The sequence below is a fragment of the Ictalurus furcatus genome, chromosome 2, assembly GCF_023375685.1.
Source record: "Ictalurus furcatus strain D&B chromosome 2, Billie_1.0, whole genome shotgun sequence".
Classification (NCBI taxonomy): domain Eukaryota; kingdom Metazoa; phylum Chordata; class Actinopteri; order Siluriformes; family Ictaluridae; genus Ictalurus; species Ictalurus furcatus.
In genome coordinates, this window is record NC_071256.1 from 37,879,904 (window position 1) to 37,901,521 (window position 21,618).

Below are 21,618 nucleotides of genomic sequence, written 5' to 3' on the forward strand. Positions count from 1 at the left end.
TGAATGAAACTAAATGTTGGATGTATGTTATAAAATGGTCATTATTCATCATTCAGTATAAAATTAAGACTTAAGACTTACTACAAAATAATAACCACAATAAATGTCAGTGTCACAGACTGAAACATGAACGATTATTTATTTATGGAGTAGAAAATCTGGCAATACTCCTCTTAAACAACGCTGCCAGCAGTATTGCAGTACTCAGTACTCATCAGTGAATCTTTATCTCTTTCTGTGCTGTGTTACGATGCAACATGGATTGCACAAAATGTGACGATGTGCATCATGGGAATCAGCGTTCTATTAATTATGCATATTGCAATTCCATCGTTCGAACACTAGAGGTCAGAATCTGCACGACACAACTATAGAGTTAAAATACACGGTGTCCGAAAAGGCGACACAGGCGAAATACACAGGCGAAATTAACACTTTTTTTTTTTTTTTTTTTTTTTAGCAAAATGTAACTTTATTTATAAAACATTCTCTGCATGATTGCCATTTCTTTGTAAAAACACATATAGAGTTGTCTCTCCTACTCATGATGAACTTGTGTTAACACATCTGGTGTCCATCCATCCATCTTCTATACCACCTATCCTCTCCAGGGTCACGGGGGAACCTGGATCCTATCCCAGGGAGCATCGGGCACAAGGCGGGGTACACCCTGGACAGGGTGCCAATCCATCACAGGGCACGATCACATACACATTCATACACCCATTCATACACTACGGACACTTTGGACATGCCAATCAGCATGTCGTTGGACTGGGGGGAGGAGACCGGAGTACCCGGAGGAAACCCCCGCAGCACGGGGAGAACATGCAAACTCCGCACACACAGGGCCACGGTGTGAAGCGAACATGCTAACCACTAAGCCACCAATTTAAACATTTATTAATTTATTATTTATATATTATTTATTTTACGAATAGTGAACCTGTCGTACATGTTGTTTACAGTACTAAACCTCTGTTCACAGCCATTTTTTAAATTGATTTAGTTTTATACAGACAAAAAGCATGTTGTTTTGCATTGTTTATGATTCAGAAATAAAACAGGAGTTTTTGTCCGCCATAATTTTTCTACATTCAAATTTTGTTCAAAACATTCTAAGAATAAACGCATATTTGCATGTATTTATTTGTTCAAAGATTTATTTAAGTCTGTATAATTTAATTTACTGCTTTTATGCAAGCAGGTTATTGTACGTTTTTGTTAAAAAAAAAATGAATTCTTTATTTTCCCCTAGAATGTTAAAAATTATTATAATAATATATTATTGTATATTATATTATATTATTATTATTATAATTAAATTATTAAAAATAATAAAAAAATTTGTTTTTCATTTGAATTTTGTCGGTTGCTATATCACAATAAAGGTGAGAAAACATCTGACATGATTTATCTTGGCGTAGAGACTTTTTATGTCCATGTTATATGGCATGCTAATCAGTTAGCTAGCACTGTGGACTCATTGTGTACTGTAGATACAGTAATTGAGGAAAAAACTTCTGAACTAATTAATACAATTCCTTTTACCCAGCACTTCCCCTGAGGTGGTTGTGGTGTGTTGTTGTTGTTGTTGAATTCATTTTCGCTATCTATGTTCAAAGTAGATATCTAAATAAATGATGAGGGTTTTAATGAATATCATTAACCAATAAAATTAGCCATGAGATAATAATTAAGCTCTTGGGCTAACTAGTTACAGGGGCACTAGCAAGTAAGGTAACATTTGGCTAAATAGCATACTGTGTAGACCAGTAGTCAAGGTAAATAACTAAAAAGTTCAATACTAATACTAGGTTATTAAATTAGGCTAATCAATTAAGTGCTAATTAGCCTACTTAGGTTGATAACTTCATATCCGTTCTCTGACGTTTTGGCGTAAAAGTTGGTAAATTAGTGCGACGTCCTCCAAAATAACCAATGAATATAGGCGAACATGAACTACAGCTAATTCCAACAGCTAACTCGCTATGACGACATAGCCTAGCTTTCATGTTAAATACGATTCAAACTGGCTAGATAAATACAGAATGTAGCTAATAGCAGATATTTGTACTGAAAAATACACAATAAGGAGAAATATTCACAAAAAATACACAATAAGGAGAAATATTCATTTATATGTATTTAAAATTGAAGTAATATCCTGCACACAGAGTTTCTAAGATTAGCTCCGGATACACCACATCTCTGACCAGGACAAAGCGGTTACTGAAGATGAGTTAGTGAATGTATTTAATGTATACACCAGACATAATTCAGTGTGTGTGTGTGTTGTGCGAGATTACTCAAATGTTGTGGTCGTCACAGGATCGCTCAGGGTTTGGATGCAAATGTAGAGACAACCCAAGAGGACAAAGCAAGCTCGGGGTCAGACGACCGTCAAAGAGACAAGGATTAAACTCGTAAACTATGCAGGAACACAAACTCAAAACCAGAATATCGATCGGACCTAAAGACTCGTCACTGGATGAACGCAGAGGCCAGACTTCGCAATGAACCCAGGTTTGCTGTGGATATTTGGATACCACTCCAGTCTTAGTCTAATCTTTAATACATTAAGTGTTGCTCTTTTCAATCCAACATGGCTGACAGCTTAAAAAAATAAAGTTATCAATGTTTAATTAAAAAAAACAAAACTATATTAGGTCTAACTATAACATTATTAGCTTTTTTAATAAGACATCATATAAATTGTGCTAAACTGCATAATTACTATATTTGTAAAAACATATGCTCTATGAATATACATTTAGGATATTTTAAAGAAATGTTCTGTAATATTTCAGCCCTAAATTGTGAATAAACGTAGGTATTGCAAGAATTTTTCACTAGTAAGATTTTTGCCTCATTTTACTTGCCTCTGAATCTCAGTTACTTTTAAATGTTTAAAATACATTTGAGTTGTAGATTCTGGATATGTTTTATAATAGTTTATGCATGAAAAAATGTAATAAAATATCCATGTGCTATTTAAACGGAGTTCAAATGGACAGTTTGTGATGTCATTGTGCTTGAGGAGGAATTTGTTTTAGGAATTTGTCTTCCTCCAGAAGAGGACGGTTCAAATTCCGAGTGGAAAACGTGCTCTGACTCAGACTCGTTCAACACAGGTGTTGAACTCGATGTTTCTGGGTTATTTTACTGAAATGTCGCATCATATCATATCATATCATATCATATCATATCATATCATATCATGTATCGTATCATATCGCATCGTATCGTATCATATCACATCGTATCATATCATATCTTATCATATCATATCATATCATATTGTATCGGATCATATCACATCGTATCATATATGATATCGTATCATATCACATCGTATCATATCATATCATATCATATCGTATTGTATCATATCACATCGTATCATATCACATCGTATCATATCATATCTTATCATATCGTATTGTATCATATCACATCGTATCATATCATATCATATCATATCATATTGTATCGGATCATATCACATCGTATCATATATGATATCGTATCATATCACATCGTATCATATCATATCATATCGTATTGTATCATATCACATCGTATCATATCACATCGTATCATATCATATCGTATTGTATCATATCACATCGTATCATATCATATCGTATTGTATCATATCACATCGTATCATATCACATCGTATCATATCATATCGTATCATATCATATCATATCGTATTGTATCATATCATATCATATCATATCATATCACATGTATCGTGTATTGTATCATATCACATCGTATCATATCATATCACGTATCGTGTCATATCGCATTGTATCGTATCATATCACATCGTATCAAATCACATCGTATCAAATCACATCGTATCATATCACATCGTATCATATCGTATTGTATCATATCACATCGTTTCATATCACATCATATCATATCATATCGTATCATATCATATCATATCGTATCATATCGTATTGTATCATATCACATCATATCAAATCACATCGTATCATATCGTATTGTATCATATCACACTGTATCATATCACATCGTATCATATCACATCGTATCATATCGTATCATATCACATTGTATCATATCACATCGCATCACATCGCATCACAACGCATCTCATCGCATCGTATCGTATCATATTTTATCGTATCATATCGCATCGTATCATATCACATCGTATCATATCACATCGCATCTCATCACATCGTATCATATCATATTTTATTGTATCATATCACATCGTATCATATCACATCATATCATATCATATTGTATCATATCACATCGTATCATATCACATCGTATCATATCACAACGCATCTCATCACATCGTATCATATCATATTTTATCGTATCATATCACATCGTATCATATCACATCGTATCATATCATATTGTATCATATCACATCGTATCATATCACATCGCACCACAACGCATCTCATCGCATCGTACCGTATAATATTTTATCGTATCATATCGCATCGTATCATATCGTATCAAATCAAAACGCATCTCATCGCATCGTATCGTATCATATCGTATCATATCACACCATATCGTATTGCCTTGTATCATATTTTATCATATCATATTGCATCACAACGCATCTCATCCCATCATATCGTATCATATCGCATCGTATCATATTGCATCGTATCGTATCATATCATATCGTATCATATCTCACCGTATCATATAGTATCGCCTCGTATCATATTTTATCGTATCATATCGCATCATATCATATCGCATCGTATCATATCGCATCATATCATATCGTATCACCTCGGATCATATTTTATTGTATCATATCGCATCATATCGCATCACGACGCATCTCATCGCATCGTATCGTATCATATCGTATCATATCGCATCGTATGATATCGTATTGCCTCGTATCATATTTCATCGTATCATATTGCATCGCATTATATCATATCGCATCGTATCATATCGTATCGCATCACAACGCATCTTATCGCATCGTATCGTATCGTGTCGTATCATGTCGTATCATATCGCACCGTATCATATTGTATCGCCTCGTATCATATTTTAGCGTACCATATCGTATCATATCACACCATATCGTATCGTATCACACCATATCGTATCGTATCGCATCGTATCATATTTGATCATATCATATCTTAACCCTGTCATATTGTATCATATATTGTACTGCATCGTATCATATCATATCATATATCATATATTATTGTATCATATCATATTGTATTACATCATATCATATTGTGTCGTAACATGTCAAATAACTTTTACTGAATAATAAACACTAGAGATGACACGATAGAACTTTTTCTTTCCTGACACCGATTCTGAAACTTTGACTATCGAATGATACCGTAACTTATCCGACAGAGTTTTCTTTAAAATCTACTGAGCTTTACATTTTCTCACACAAAAATCAGAGTGAACATCATTCGCACAGAAATAACCTACGCTGTAAATATAATAAATATGATAAAATCTAAAGTATAAAAAGAGTAGACTAAATAGAGCAACTTATATATAAAAATGTAAACATTTGTTTCCAAAAATACATTTCACTTCCAAATACAATCCCAGGCGTTACAGGATCCGATAACCAACATGTTTTACCAGATATCAGATCCACCATTTTGTACCGGGTATCGGATCGGTGCAGATAGAATAAAGAATAAAGAATAAGAAGTAGTGACAGCAGAAGGAAGATGCAGCAGGAAGAGAAAACGAGTGTGACCTTTTAAATTAGGCCTGGCGTTTACGGGGAGCTCGGGGTGAGGGAACCTGGATTGAATTTCGACATGACAGCATTCCCAAGTGGAAGAGGCAGCGAGAGACCAGAGACTTGAGAGACTTGAGAGGTGTTCGTCTAACAAACAGCTTCTGAGTGTCCGACTAAGCTGAGGGTGGAAAACGGGACGGGACGGGACGCCCCCTGCAGGACACTGACAGACTGATGGACATGGAGGTGCGGGGACACATGGTTCACGGCGTTGTGGACGTAGTCAAGAAAACAGAGCGCATGATTTAGTCCATATCTACAGGAGATACAGTGATACAGTGCTGGCACACCACCTGGACACACTTCTTCCTGAAGTTTTTTAATCGGCTTGTCGTGAGTACAGCTACGAGAACCCGTTCTAACCAAACACCTGCTCATGGGAAAAGATTCAGACATTTTTAATATCGATCTGGGTTTTACAGAAACGACCAATTTAATCGTTTTTAAATCTATAAATGGAAACGTGAGTGCGTGACCCGCGTACTAACATTTGAAGCTGTTCTGCCAACATGCTTCGGAGGATTATGGTGTTTACGGTATACTTTAGATCACAGCTGGCAGTGTGTGTGTGCGTGTGCGTGTGCGTGCGTGTGTGTGTGTGTTTGCAAATTATATGATATGTTTTATTATGAAAAATTCTGGATGTATATACGTACGTATATATGTTTCATATAGTGATAATGTACTGAGAAGCATTTGGTGCTGATTTACTACCAGACAATACCGTACGACAAAATAATGTAAATCTTTGTGATACTTTACATCATAACACACTTTTCGGAAATATTGTACGTCTCCTTAGAGCTTTTCTCATTCCTGATTGGATGTTGTGTTAGACTGGATGTGCTTTAAGGCATTAAATAGGCCTTTCGAAAACCTGAATATCATGATATACAGTATACTGTGTTTCATATATATAAAATACACTTTGTACATAATGTGAATTACTCAACCTTTAAAATGTTAAAGCCAATTTATTTCCATTTTTTGGAATCTGAAGTTTATGTATTTCGTTTACATTACGCGCGAAGTGTATTAGTGCTTTTATAATTTAACGATTTAACCAGCAGTCGCTCAATAACACTGTGCTTTCGCATTGCTCAACAAATGTGGCATTTGTGTTGCGCTAGCACATAGTAGCTGTTTATCAAGTGGGGGGAAAAAAATCGTCTTATGGCTTTATAATATCAAAAATATATTTTCAATAGGATTTTAGAAAAAAAAATCCAGTCTCTTAAAAAATTCATTTGACTTTCAACAAATTATTTTCTTTCGAATATGAAAGACTTTTATTACACCGTACGGCCGTGATAATGTTTTTGTTTTGACTCGAGTAAAATTTCTTTGGTTCTATTTTGAGAAACAGCGACGTTGCCTCATGAACTGTTAAAATGTTCGCTTCTGAATCTTCTCACGAATGTTGCGTAATGTAGACGAGTGTGCATATGTTCTAATCAGAATTAGCTGAAGTAAGCACTTAATTAAGAGCAAGAGTAAGAGCTAGTCAAGTAAGATTTAATATCTGCAGTGTGTGTGTGTGTGTGTGTGTGTGTGTGTGTGTGTGAGTTTGCCGCACGCTCTGTTCACACACTCAGAGGTCATCTTGTTTGGCATGAGGCATTCACTCTGGCCTGGGAGTATCATGCTCAAGTGACATGGTTGCATTTCTGCTCTGGCAGGGAGAAACGTCCAGCCTGGAGCAACGCTGTGAGGTCCTGGTGAAGGAGTGAAGATGGACAGTCGTGGAGGAGGAGACGACGGCGGGACGGCAGAGAACGAGAGCGACAAGAGGAGCAAAGAGCAGCGCAACAAGGCCGAGAAGGGTGAGAAGGAACACGAAGGAGGGAAGAAGGAGAAGGGTAAGAGAGAGAGCCGGAGGTCAGGAGGATGGGCGCTGAGCGAGCGCCTGGCCATCAACGTCTCAGGGATGAGGTACGAGACGCAGCTGCGCACGTTGGCGCAGTTTCCCAACTCGCTGCTCGGCGACCCCCGGCGGCGCCTGCGCTATTTCGACCCACTCCGCAACGAGCTCTTCCTGGACCGCAACCGCTTCTGCTTCGACGCCATCCTGTACTTCTACCAGTCCGGAGGGCGCCTACGCCGGCCGGCCAACGTGCCTCTGGACATCTTCATGGACGAGCTGCGCTTCTACGAGCTCGGCGATGAGGTCATGAGCCGTTTCAAGGACGATGAGGGTTTCCCCAAAGAGGAGCCCAGGCCGCTGCCGCAGAACGAGATCCAGAGGAAGCTGTGGATGCTGTTCGAGCACCCCGAGTCGTCCGGTGGCGCCCGCATCATCGCCATCATCAGCGTCATGGTCATCGTGGTGTCCATCGTCATCTTCTGTCTCGAGACGCTGCCCGACTTCAGGCTTGAGAAAGAAATGAGAGAGGTGAGAAGGGAAAAGTATGAGTAATGAACTGTATTTACCGAACCAATCAAGTCCCATCATGCACCGTGGAAGGGGAGGGGTCTTGTGTACCTACATCACTTGATGTAGCCATAAGTAATGGCAGCTGAGATTAAATTTGATCATGATTACGGATTATGAGATTACGTTAGTATTCAGCACATAGATGTCCTTTAACTATACACACACACACACACACACACACACACACACACACACACACAGGGCTGTATTCAAAGTTAAACTTAAAGTCCAAAGTCAAATACTTACATGGGGAAAGTTATGCGTATTCAGAGTCGGGTTACGCAGCTGCTTCGGGGATTTCTGCGAGATCATTAAAATCACCTGTGTGTAGTTTACACCTCCGAGGTTGCCAGATTTTCCTTAAGAAAAAGCATTTGAAGCCCTATCTGTATGGGATTAAATGTACATGGGGTACTGGGATAATCTCCTATTTTACACGCGCTACTCTACGATTTTATTTCAGCCATGTCTGCGTTTTTCTCCGTCCCCCTCGGAGAAAATAACAGGCCGAATCATTTATTTCTCCAAACTCAGCTCTCGTCTGATCGTTTTGTCTGGAGTTTTTTGTTTTGCAGGCACCAAAAAGACGTTTGTTTGCTGCTACTTGCTGTATTTAGTCTCGGCGACCCTCCCCAGATATGAAACACTTCCCGAGTCGCGAAACAAAAACAAAAAACGGACGCTTCTTGTATACTTTGTGAATATTGTTTTACGGTATTTTTGAAACCGTTCCTGGAACTTTGGTTCGCTCCAAACTGAAACAAACTGAAACCCTGCGTCTCTTCTGAACTCCGGTGCCTCTCCGAGCGCTTGTTGGGCGCCATGTTGGAAAATACAACCCGCTAGAAACACGCTCCTCCTGTGGAAATGTCTTTGACGTGTCTAACATTCATTACCGACGTCCCGCTGATAAAATAATCCGAATAAGGGCTTCTCGAGTCTTTAAACCTGAAAAAAAAAAAATCAGGGATAGAAGATACGGACCGAAGGTTTTTTTTTTTCTTTGCTGTCGATACAAGATAAACTTGCAGTGCAGTAAATCTAACAGGAGTCTAGTAAATTGCAAATGTATTACTGCGTGAATTGTCCGAGCTGTAATTATCACAATAATCATTATTCAGTGGCTTAGAAAATAGCACCTGATCCAGCATATTATTTTAAAATAAATAAATAAATAAATTCTGACAGTTAATGATGCCATGAGATACTAAATCAAGGTCATGAAATCGTTATTAAATCCTCAGTGACTTTAATTACTTTAGTTAGTATCATCAGCTAGCATCAGCTTATGCTAGCTCTGGCTAGTTAGTATTATTTTAGCCGAACAACACAGTCACTACAAAAAGCATTTATTTTTAAAGAGGAGATAAAATAATTTTACCACAAAAATAACATCGCTGTCATCAAACAGTTTGCTATTTCATGTCCCAGGAATAATTAAGGAATATCACAGCGTGTTTCTTGAACTTTCTCAAAACTTTAACGTTAGCAAACGAGCAGCAGGTATAGTCTGCGAAGCGTCCTCATTCGTTCCTCTGGATACGACGGGAGGAATTTCTTTTCACTTACGTCCAATCGGTTCTGACCTTTTTTTTTTGTCTTTTTTTTCTTTTTTTTGAAAATGGTGTTGTGTTTGAGCTTGTATTTTTTATTTTGAAGGTTGTTTGCTATTTTATTTAGCTGTTGTTTACGTTCTGTTGTGTGTGTGTGTGTGTGTGTGTGTGTGGGGGGGGGGGGTTGGGGGGTATTGGGGGCTTTCCTAATACTTAATACCTGAACATTTGTGTCGTAGTTTTTGTTAATGAAACAGTGTTGTCTTGAATAAAATTACATACAGTAAAAGGGATATAAAAAAATGGCACCCTTTTGCAGTCCTCCCCAAGAATAGAGGTCCTTATGCAAAATAGCTATTTTATAAAAATAATAAAAGTGCTTAAGAGCATAGTGACTTTGCGAAATATTTTCAGACAATAAATACAGACTGTAATTAGGTGATATGTGTGTGTGTGTGTGTGTGTGTGTTAGTCCCTCCAGGATTTCGTGATTTCGCAATCGCAGAAATGAACGCAAAAGCAAGCAAACGCTACAATACTCGGAGGAGCGTGCGATTTTTAAAAATTACAGTAGATTTTGCACAGAATTACGCAAGTTTATGTTCGCTGGCACAAATCTCACATGTGGGCAGGGCTTAGTAGTGATTTACTCTCATTGGCTAGTGAGATTTGGATGGACAGCTCCCTGACCAGGAAGTACAGACTATCAGTGGCGTACATTGAGGAGAACGTTCTGGATGCGGTTCTCTGTATAGTTCTAGTGTTTGTACTTTGTAGTGGAAATCACTGACTTTCTTACTGAGTCAGTATATTAGTTCGTAATTAATATTCGAGGTTTGAGTATTCTCATGCGACTGATGGCACGGAGCGTCGTCATCGTCGTCATCATCAACGCCGTCATCCTGCTCCTCAGCTGGACACTCGAGCTGTCGATCCAAATCTCACTAGCCAATGAGAGTAAATCTGCTCTTAAGCCCCGCCCACAAGTGAGGTTTGTGCCAGAATTTGTCACATCTTTATTCTCTCTCTTGAATAAGGCAACAACAATGACAACAATGACGACAACAACAACAACAACACAGCCTGACACTGGAGACTCCTTCCATACACGTTAAATAAACGTCTCCTTACAGAAAACTTCACCACGTCAACGATTTTTAATCCTTTTATGCGGAGCGTCTGCCGAATGCGTCCCTGCGAACGAGCCGTTACTATAGAAACCGTAATGTATCAGAACGAGCGCATTAATACAAACATGCGCTACTGTCAGAGCCGCTGTTCTAGAGAATTAATCAACACCTGACCACCAATCACATACGTACATGTACATATACATGGCAAAAACTTATGTCAATGCATATCCATACACAGCCATTAGTGCTTGTGAAACGTGTGTGTGTGTGTGTGTGTGTGTGTGTGTTCACATTCAGCACATCTCACATCACATCACCTGTTTCAGAGAGAGAGAGTGTGAGAGAGAGAGAGTGTGTGAGAGAAAGAGTGTGTGTGTGAGAGAGAGAGAGAGAGAGAGAGAGAGTGTGTGTGTGTGTGTATGTTCTCATTTCTACGTTGACGTGCTTTGAGGGTTTTCCTTGCTCTATATTTAGCAACCTTAGATCCCTAAGATGTAACCAGAGAACGTGCTCGCTCCACCTTTCCCTCTCTCTCTCTCTCTCTCTCTCTCTCTCTCGCTCTCTCTGTCTCTCTCTTCATCGATATTTGGCACAGCAGTTCGGAAACTAAACTGATACAGTAAACGTCTTACCTCTCTCTCTCTCTCTCTCTCTCTCTCTCTCTCTCTCTCACCCACCCACACACACACACACACACATTCCGTTTTCCCGCCCCTTCCCATCTCTTCCAGTTCGTTGCTGTCAATCTCCATGGATCGAGTTTAATGACAAGTCTAAAATAATCTCTGGCCTGCGTGTCCTGGCCTTTGATACACACACACACACACACACACACACACACACACACACACACACACACACACACACACACAGGTTATTCCTGCTAACCTTAATAAAGAAACAATTTCCGTTTTCATTTTTCCCACACATGAGATTGGATGGTGTTTATAGCTGCTATCATGTAAGTGAGAACCGGAACTTCACAGACGTTCCACAACGTTAAATGTAACTATAAATGGATAAAAGTAAGATGAGTCGCGTTCTTTAAGGAATACAAATGGCAAAGCGCTGTGCTATAAGAAGAATACATTGTCAGGACGTGCAGTTATTGGAAAATAAACTCACTTCTTTCCTTCCTTCCTGTCTTTCTTTCTTTCTTTCTTCCTGTCTTTCTTTCTTTCTTTCTTTCTTTCTTCCTGTCTTTCTTTCTTTCTTGTCTTTCTTTCTTTCTTCCTGTCTTTCTTTCTTTCTTGTCTTTCTTTCTTTCTTCCTGTCTTTCTTTCTTTCTTTCTTTCTTGTCTTTCTTTCATTCTTTCTTGTCTTTCTTTCTTTCTTCCTGCCTTCCTGTCTTTCATCCTGTCTTCATTCCTTCCTTTCTTTCTTTCTTTCTTTCTTTCTTCCTGTCTTTCTTCCTTTCTTTCTTTCTTTCTTTCTTTCTTCCTGTCTTTCTTCCTTTCTTTCTTTCTTTCTTTCTTTCTTCCTGTCTTTCTTCCTTTCTTTCTTTCTTTCTTCCTGTCTTTCTTCCTTTCTTTCTTTCTTTCTTTCTTTCTTCCTGTCTTTCTTTCTTTCTTTCTTTCTTTCTTTCTTTCTTCCTGTCTTTCTTTCTTTCTTTCTTTCTTTCTTCCTGTCTTTCTTTCTTTCTTTCTTTCATTCTTTCTTGTCTTTCTTTCTTTCTTCCTGCCTTCCTGTCTTTCATCCTGTCTTCCTTCCTTCCTTTCTTTCTTTCATTCTTTCTTGTCTTTCTTTCTTTTTTCCTGTCTTCCTTTCTCTCTTTCTTTCTTTCTTTCTTTATTTCCTGTCACAGTTTTGCCTAATAGTGAAGTCCTAATTCTCCACTAGACCTGCACCACCTTTTTTTTCTCCCCTCCTTTGTTCTGTTCCTTCTTCACCTCGCTCTGCCCCGTATACACATTTTGCTAAGATGTTCCTAATGAATTGCTCTATTCAGTGCATCTCTCTCTCCCTCTCTCTTTTCTGTCTTTAGCAAATGATGTTCCAGCCGCACCTCTTGGACCCAAACAGCACGGCGCTGATGTCCCAGTTCTCTCCGTTCCAGGATCCCTTCTTCATCGTGGAGACGATGTGCATCTGCTGGTTCTCCTTCGAGCTGCTGATGCGCTTCGCCTCCTCGCCGAGCAAAATGCACTTCTTCAAGGACATGATGAACATCATCGACTTCTTCGCCATCATGCCGTATTTCATCACACTGGGAACGGAGCTAGCTCGGTCCAAAGGTGGCACGCCGGCCATGTCCCTGGCCATCATCCGCGTCATCCGTCTCGTCCGTGTCTTCCGGATCTTCAAGCTGTCGCGCCACTCTAAAGGCTTGCAGATCCTGGGCCAGACGCTGAAGGCCAGCCTGAGGGAGCTGGCACTGCTCATCTTCTTCCTCTTCATCGGCGTGGTGCTCTTCTCCAGCGCCGTCTACTTCGCCGAGGTCGACAGCCCCCACACGTCCTTCACCAGCATCCCCGAGGCCTTCTGGTGGGCCGTTGTGTCCATGACAACGGTCGGGTACGGTGACATGTACCCGGTGACGGTGGGGGGAAAGTTGGTTGGCTCCATGTGTGCCATCGCTGGCGTTCTGACCATCTCGCTTCCTGTTCCTGTCATCGTGTCCAACTTCAGCTACTTCTACCACCGTGAGATGGAGTGTGAGGACAGCCAGGAGTACACACACATCAACACGTCACTGTGGGAGAAAGAGAAGGAGGACAGTGAGGACGAGGACGGGGACGGAGATGATGAGCCTGACTACGCGCCTTTGGAAGGAGGTGTGAGCTGCAGAGGGATTTGTGCGCCGCTGAACGGGACTCTACTCGCTGGATTCTGTGCTGGGGAACAGAGAATGGGCAACGTGTACCGAGGAGAACCGCTCGTCACCCAAGTGTGAAAGAACAGAGAGAGAGAGACAGAGAGACAGAGAGAGAGAGAGAGAGAGAGAGAGAGAGAGACGGCTTTCCATCCACTCGTTGTAATAATAATTCTAACCCTACGTTTCACACAAGCAAGTGACAAAATTACAAAATTAGGTATGAAGCACTGAAGCAACAAATCCCAACAACTGCCTTAAACGATTCCTCGGACCGATCCTGTGGAGCGCGCGGTCCGACGTTTCTTCGGTTCCTCACTCACAACTTTACTCCCAACCCGCAACAAGTCCCCATTTACTGTTTAACGCACAACTTCAACCAACCCCACAACGAAACGTTCAGTATCACCGTGGTTTCTTACTGTATCCTGTCGCTAAATGTGTATAGAGTTACGAAGTTACGAAGAAAAGAACAAAAAAGCTTGGAAGGACATTGCAGTACGTAGCTAGTACAGTTAGCATGCTTTGCTAATCTAAGCTGAAAAAGGAGCTAGTACGAAGCAGAGCCGAGTCGATTAAGATGGAACTCAAACTTCAATACATTTAAAGTAAAAAAGTTTTGTAGCTTGTATATTTTGGCTAAACAGCGAACAGGCCACGCCCACAAGCAACAAACTACCAGTGACGGTTCAGAACATTTAGATCCCCTAAGTCGACAGCTTCCTCGGAGGTCCCTACACGCACCGATCGTGTTGTTTTAAATGCAAGAATGAACAGAATACTCCGTTATCTTCTCGGATAAGGGCGTGAACAGCACATGCTAGCCGAACACTTCTAACTCTAGATACAAGCTAGCTAGCTAGAAAGTGGACAAATAGACTAAATCTACTTAATTAGCATTAAATTCTTACTGGTGTTTTGGCTTTATTTGTGCTCTTCTGCTTTGTTTTTTTCTTCTTCGCTTCTTCAGAATCTTTTGATGTTAAGTTACATTTAATTTAATTATGTAAAATGTGTAATAAATATGCAAATCACACCACAAGGGGGCGCCCTGGGATTGCCTGATACGTAAACCTTTTTTGCCGAAAGATAGTAAAGTGTGCGTTCTTTTTTCCTTTTTTTTTTGCGTATCTATTTTAAAAATCGTAGCGCCCCCTGGTGGTCCGGGGCCCTAAGGGACCGCTTATACCACTTATAGCAAGAAACGTCTCTGGCCACGTGCGACTTTCTCTCGTGAATAATCTGAAACGTGGAGGAAAAAATTATTCAAAACAGTATTTATACATGGCTGAGGTGGACAGTTTGGCGTGTACGGGGTAATAAAATCAGATTTATAAATGACGGGATGGGATGAATGATGCTGCTGTGAGCGTAAAAAATGAAATTAAAAGGGATTCTCGTCCAAAACTAGCAGCTATAACCTTCCATTTCTTGTTATTTACAAAATAATTCATACGTCCAGTGCTGAACTAAATATGTGAAAGATTTGGATCACTTTATTCAGGGTTAGATTACACGTAACAGTTCTTAGTTTTTCCGCTAAATATTTATTTTAACATTTGTGAAACATGTGGATGGAAACAGACCTGACATGATATATATATATATATATATATATATATATATATATATATATATATATAGAGAGAGAGAGAGAGAGAGAGAGAGAGAGAGAGAGAGAGAAAGGTGTAAATTGAGGAGAAACTCTTTCGTCCAGCTGTATGTGAGAAACTTGGATGGAGTGAAAAGAGAAACTGAGAAACTGAGAAATGTCTACAGAGAGACAAACGGAACTGGAACAGGAACAAGACGACGTTACAGGACTCACGCAATCATCACATCGCCGATTTAAAGGAACAGTCTGGGGGGAGAATGAAAGATACCCATTTTTTTTTTTTTGGTTTTAAACCGTCGATCAGCCGGACATTTCCTTCTTTCATTTTTTTTGTGCTGTAGCTAATCTAAATCAATCTCACCCAAACTACTTTCCATTGCACCACAGCGCTGCTGAATCTGATTGGTCAGAAGGTGTTGAGCTCTGACAGGTTTATATTAAAGGGGTCATACGATGCTTTTTAAAGTTTTTTTTTTTAAAAAGTTCATTATTTTATTTATTGGGTGTAGTAGAATCGATTAACATGCTTTGATGCTTAAAAAAAAACGTACTGTTTTCACATTATTGCAGTACCTCAATTCCCAAGCTGCCTGAAACGCTCCGATTGAGGTCCGGTTTGTCCAAAGCCCCTCTTTGTGGGAAAAGCCCAGCGTGCTCTGATTGGCCGGCTGACCTATCGCTCTTTGATTGGCCAAAAACCTCAAGCGTGTGCTGGAAATGTAACGCCCCTTAGCATATTGGCGAGCTTCAGCTTCCAAGGCTTGTAAAGCGATTCTAAGCTTCTGAGCAACGCAGTTAGTATTTGGGCGGGATTATGCTAATATTTCAAACAGTGACATAGACGTTTGCGGAAATAATATCCGGACTTCGAACGAGGCGTTTTGGGCGGGTCTGGAGCAGTGTTCTCTCTAGAATAAATCGCTCTGTGGGAGACTCTGCGCTTTGTAACTGCAGATTTAATACATGCACAAACAGATACATTACACATCCCCAAAAAAAAAGGAAAACATTAAATAGCATCATGTGACCCCTTTAATGCGCTCGTTCTAGTACGTTATCGTTGCTATAGTAACAGCTCCTTCGCAGGGGCTTGCACGCAAACGCTTCGCTAATAAAAATAAAAAAAACCTGCAACACGTGCGACAGTTGATATAGAGATATAATGCGATGTCTATTATTATTGACATTTATGGAAGGAGTCTCCAGTGTAGTACAGAGGAGTAACTATAAATGGATAAAAAAAAAAGTACGTTATTATCTCACGAACGCAAAAATTCTAATTGGTGGAGCATTGCTGTGATGTAAGTGGAATAAAACACTTTAGGGTCTTTAAGGTGGATACAGTTCACTGTTGTTGATTATTTCCCTCTAACTGCACACCAGGGCATGGAGAAACAGATTTCAGATAGACTTCTGTACAAACAAAACATCTCCTGACTGATCGATGACTGTACAAATGGGCCTTTTCCCCTCCAGACATTTCCTTTAAACTCTGGCCTTCCACTGTTATTACACACACACACACACACACACACACACACACACAACAATGACAACACATCCAAGACCAGTATATTCATTCACTTTTAAACTATTTATCTATATTTGTGTAACTATTTCTATTTCTATTTCTATTTATGAAGTTGTCTTAATGCTTGGATCTGTGTGGAAATAGCGCTTAAGCAATTTTTACTTGGACTTGAAAGGAAAGAAGTCTGCATCGCTAAATACACGAAGGACACTCAGGAGAGAGAGAGAGAGAGAGAGAGAGAGAGAGAGAGAGAGAGAGAGGGAAATATCAAGAAATAAGATGGACAAAGTCTTAAACGGAACACAAAATGACACATAATGTACAATATATCAAGAAAAAGGAAGCTAATGTGATTTCTTTGTACATGTACTGTATGTATGAGAGAGAGAGAGTGAGTGTGTGTGTGTGTGTTTGCGTGCTTATTCTTTTTAAAAGTTGTATTTATCCTAAGAACCAGTGTGAACCTTATTTACAATGTGTTTAATAATTAATAAAGAGTATTTTCATCATTAAGCGAGACGTTCTAAGGTTCTCTTTATTAAACGGTGCATTATTTTTCTGTATATGAAAGGATGTAATGTGTCAGGAGTCACACACTGGTCGCGGGACGCCGTCATAGTAAACGAATCAACACCAGTGCGGTGTGATGAAACAGAGTTACCTTAATAACCAGCCTGAAGGTGATTACTTTCCCATAACGGAACATCCCCGAAGTAATTGATGCCTCCTACACCACAGCGAATCGCCCACGATAACAACGGGAGTCGATAAGATGTCGGAAAACCTCCAAGCGGACGCTGGAGACTCCTTCCGTAAACGTTAAACAAACATCTCCTTACAGATCGACGGCTACACGCGTTCTTTAATCTGTCGACGTGACGCGTACGTCAGGCGTTTCTGTTACTATAGAAAGAATAAGGTATTAGAACGAGTGCAGTTATATATATATATATATATATAAACCTGTCAAATCTGCTGTTATAGAAAGTTAATCAACAGCTTTTGTCGAATCAGCTTCAAGAATTCGACGTCATTCTGAAGTTAGATTGCTTGTGAAAGAGATTCTCGTTAGCTTGCAGTGTCCTAAAGCTACCTGTAGGAGCAGCGAAATAAACAAACGAACAAACAAATAAATAAACTGCTAGTGACGCCAGCATCATATTGTTTTCTCAGGAATTTTGATCGGAATTGAGTTAAGCGCGTAAACATTATCAGTGGATCAGTGGAAAATGATTTATTCATCTATTGAACGTGGTGTTTTATTATTTAAAAAAGTGTTTGTGTATAATAAAAAAACTTTTTTTTTTTTTTTTTTTTAAAAAAGAAGCAAGTTTCAAATAAGCAGATTCCACGGCGTTTGATGGGTATCCTTGAGCGAGGAAAAAAATGTAAAAAGTCCCTTTTTTGCCACGAGAAAGAATTTAACATAATCAAGAATTATTATTATAATTAAAATGGAGTTAATAAGTAACCGGATAAAAATTCGTGAGCACTGGAAACGATTTCATAATTGTATATAAATCTTTTTTTAAAAACCCTCCAAAACATAACCTGTTTAGCGCTGAATAAATATGTGATTTACTTTAAAATAATTGCCTCAGTCTTTATGATCAAATAATAAACGATTCCACTTGCGGTGATTTATTCTGTAATCTATCCTGTACTATCATCTAATCTAATTCTTTACGTTCTTCGCCTCACTAAATTATTTCCCGTCTCAACGTCCTGAATTGGATTAATCGCCAGCTCGTAATAAAAACACACAGAACGGTGTATACGGAAGCGTGACGTGACGCTACGGCTGATTTCTTTTTAGCCTCGGCTGTAGTTTCATGCAGCCGATCGGTGACGGCCGTGGTAGTCGGGTCTAGATCTGGTTCATTTTCACACGCATCCTTAACACGTGAGTATCAGCGGTGATGAGAAGTGAGAAGGCACGTGTGAAGTATAGCCACGAAACGGCAGGCGACTCCTAGCGTGTGGGACGTTTATTTCGAACCGTCGTGCTTTTGTTTTCAGCATGGAGAGTCTTAACTTACCAGTCTGGATGCCAGAAAAGGAAGAGTAAATGAGAAGAAGAGGGAAAAAAGGAGATGATTGGCTGGAAGAATCAGAAAAATGTTCAGCTAACTATCATGTCAGTGAAGTAGGCTTGCTAACTAAGAATTGAACAAGCTTAGCTTAGCTTAGCTAGTTGGCGAACATGCATCGTGTATATCTCTCTCCGTTGTTTCTTTTTTAAAAACCTACGTAGCTCGCCTGAAATCTATAAGAAACGCTAGTTCACTTGGTCACGTTCTTACTGAGGAGTTGCCTACTGTATAACGGGCACGTTTAGCTAGCTAACTTCTCATGTTCATGGCTAACAGCATTTAACAGCGACGTCCTCCATGGTGCGATCGTCAAATGTTACATCTTAAAAGTTAGAAGCGTAAATTCCTTTCTAGTATGAACGCTCAGAGTTTCAGTGAGATGCATATCGTTGTGTTCGTGTACCGATGAACATCTTTTCGCCGCTGACAGGATGCCAAACCATCAGGATTCTCTAGAGTTATGCCAATTCACTTCAGTGTTATTTGTATAGAGTGTTTTACAATGGACAGAAATATATAAACACAGGGTAGACATTTTAAGTGTGTGAATTTATACGTATTGAGCGAGCCGGTGGTGACGGTGGTGAGGAAAAACTCCCTGAGATGATATGAGGAAGAAACCTTGAGAGGAACCGGACTCAGAAGGGAACCCGTCCTCATCTGGGGAACGACGGATAGTGTGAGAGTAAAGGTTCATTATGGTTTAATATGAAGTCTGTTTGTTTGCCATTTAAAAGCATTAGCGTAGCTCCCTGTCTTTCAGTGCTAATCCATAGTAATACGTAGAGAACATTTTAGCTGATGTCAATCTGATTCCTAAGTAAAATTCTCCAGAGATTTTTCAGTAACCGAGTATCACGTCTATTTCCGCGGCTACTCGGGTGTTTTAGCAGCCATGTTGTGCGCGCATGTCTTTTTGCTTACAAACACCATTGCGGTCTATAGCTAAAAGGCTGGTAAGCATCAGAAATATCCGTTATATTTATATCCATCGTGTTCAAGTCCTCATTCGACATCTTACTTAAGCCACTGTCCTCTTCTGACGTCTCCTGATCTCTAACGTCATCTCTAACGGCTGCGAGAGAGGAATCACGGAGACAAGTGTCTTTACAACCATCTGTCTAGCTCCTCTTCGTCTCTCTCGCTCGCTCCTTCTCTTTCCTCAGATGTCTTTCGGTCTTAAAGCAGATTAAACGCGATGACGTCCGAGCGCTCGGCCGATCCTTCATGCAGGAGTTCTTATTAAAGCGTCAAATGTCCTAACATCAGCTCAGTGTTAAAAAACGAAACACACAAGCGGAACATCTCTGAGTTAATGAAGAAGATGAGGAGAGGAAAAGAAAAAAACCAGACAGATGACTTGTGGACGAAGAGGAAACGAAAGGATTCGCTGAGATTTTATTACTTTAGACTTGATCCGAGAAGGGACGAGGAACAAAAGGCATTTCGGAGAGACAGAAAGACATGGGGATATCACAGAGAAACACTCCTAATGACAGAGAAATTGCCAATATCCACAGCAGAAAAATTAGCATACACCAAATAATGCGATCTAAAATGATAGATAACTAACTAACTAACTCAATCAATAAATAAATAAATAAATAAATAAATATCCAATCAACAAATCGAGACAGAAAGAAAGAAAAACAATAGTCGAACAGTACATTGTGAGCTCATCAGATTTATGATTAATGGAAACAAAACAAAAAGAAAATAATTTAAAGGAAATTTCCATCCATTCAGGGTCAAGGGGGAACCTGGAGCCTATCCCAGGGAGCATGGGGCACAAGGCGGGGTACACCCTGGACAGGGTGCTAATCCATTGCAGGGCACAATCACATACACACTCACACACCCATTCATACACTACGGACACTTTAGACACGCCAATCAGCCTACCATGCATGTGTTTGGACTGGGGGAGGAAACCGGAGTACCCGGAGGAAACCGGGGTACGGGGAGAACATGCAAACTCCACACACACAGAGCCACGGTGGGAATCAAACCCCCGACCCTGGACGTGTGAAGCAAACATGCTAACCACTAAGCCACCACGCGCCCCTAAGGGAACTTAAAAAAACGAAATAAACAGCCTTGCGCTTGGACTGGATTCTCCCGAATGTTTCCACCAATACTATACATGTGTAGAAATGCCACTTGTTAGAAAGCATAGCTGAATTAATGAAAGCGTATCACTCTTGGAAAGTTCCAAAATTGAAATATCATTATACAATAATTAATCAAAGTCAGAATGGTACAGAGAATGAAGCTGTAGCCTTAGCTTATAAATTTATTTTAAAATTAAAAAAAAAAAACGCCAAAAAATGCTAAAACAACCCAGAACCGAACAGCGTATTGACACGTGGGAACATTTTCCAATCTTCAGCGTATAGCGTATACTGTAGGCTTGCTGTACCGTCTTAAAAATTGGGTCTTGTTTAAAGTTTTACAACGTTTTCTTTTCTTATTGTGTTTGTCCTCGCGCGTGTGCACTAAGAAACGCCGATCAGCAAAACGTAAATCGCCGATCGCATTCATTTAGCAACGGCTACAAATCTCCCTGAAAGCTCACGGAGAGCTTAAAAGAAGGACAAAATGCCGAATAAAATGAAAAACGAAAGAGCACCAGTTA

At 39.7% G+C, this 21,618-nt stretch overlaps 1 protein-coding gene across 2 annotated transcripts; it reads left to right on the forward strand.

The window, feature by feature from the left end:
- The first annotated feature begins 5,728 nt into the window (after positions 1-5,728).
- Positions 5,729-14,671, forward strand: kcna7 (potassium voltage-gated channel, shaker-related subfamily, member 7). 2 transcript variants are annotated; one of them, XM_053618345.1, is made up of 3 exons: positions 5,729-6,145; positions 7,492-8,204; positions 12,917-14,671. In XM_053618345.1, the coding sequence occupies exons 2-3, from the start codon at positions 7,545-7,547 to the stop codon at positions 13,823-13,825; spliced, it is 1,569 nt and encodes a 522-aa protein (XP_053474320.1). In that variant the 5' UTR covers positions 5,729-6,145; positions 7,492-7,544; the 3' UTR covers positions 13,826-14,671. The 2 variants fall into 2 exon arrangements, with proteins under 2 accessions (XP_053474320.1, XP_053474327.1); XM_053618352.1 differs by having other exon boundaries at positions 5,729-5,998.
- The last annotated feature ends 6,947 nt before the right edge of the window (positions 14,672-21,618 follow it).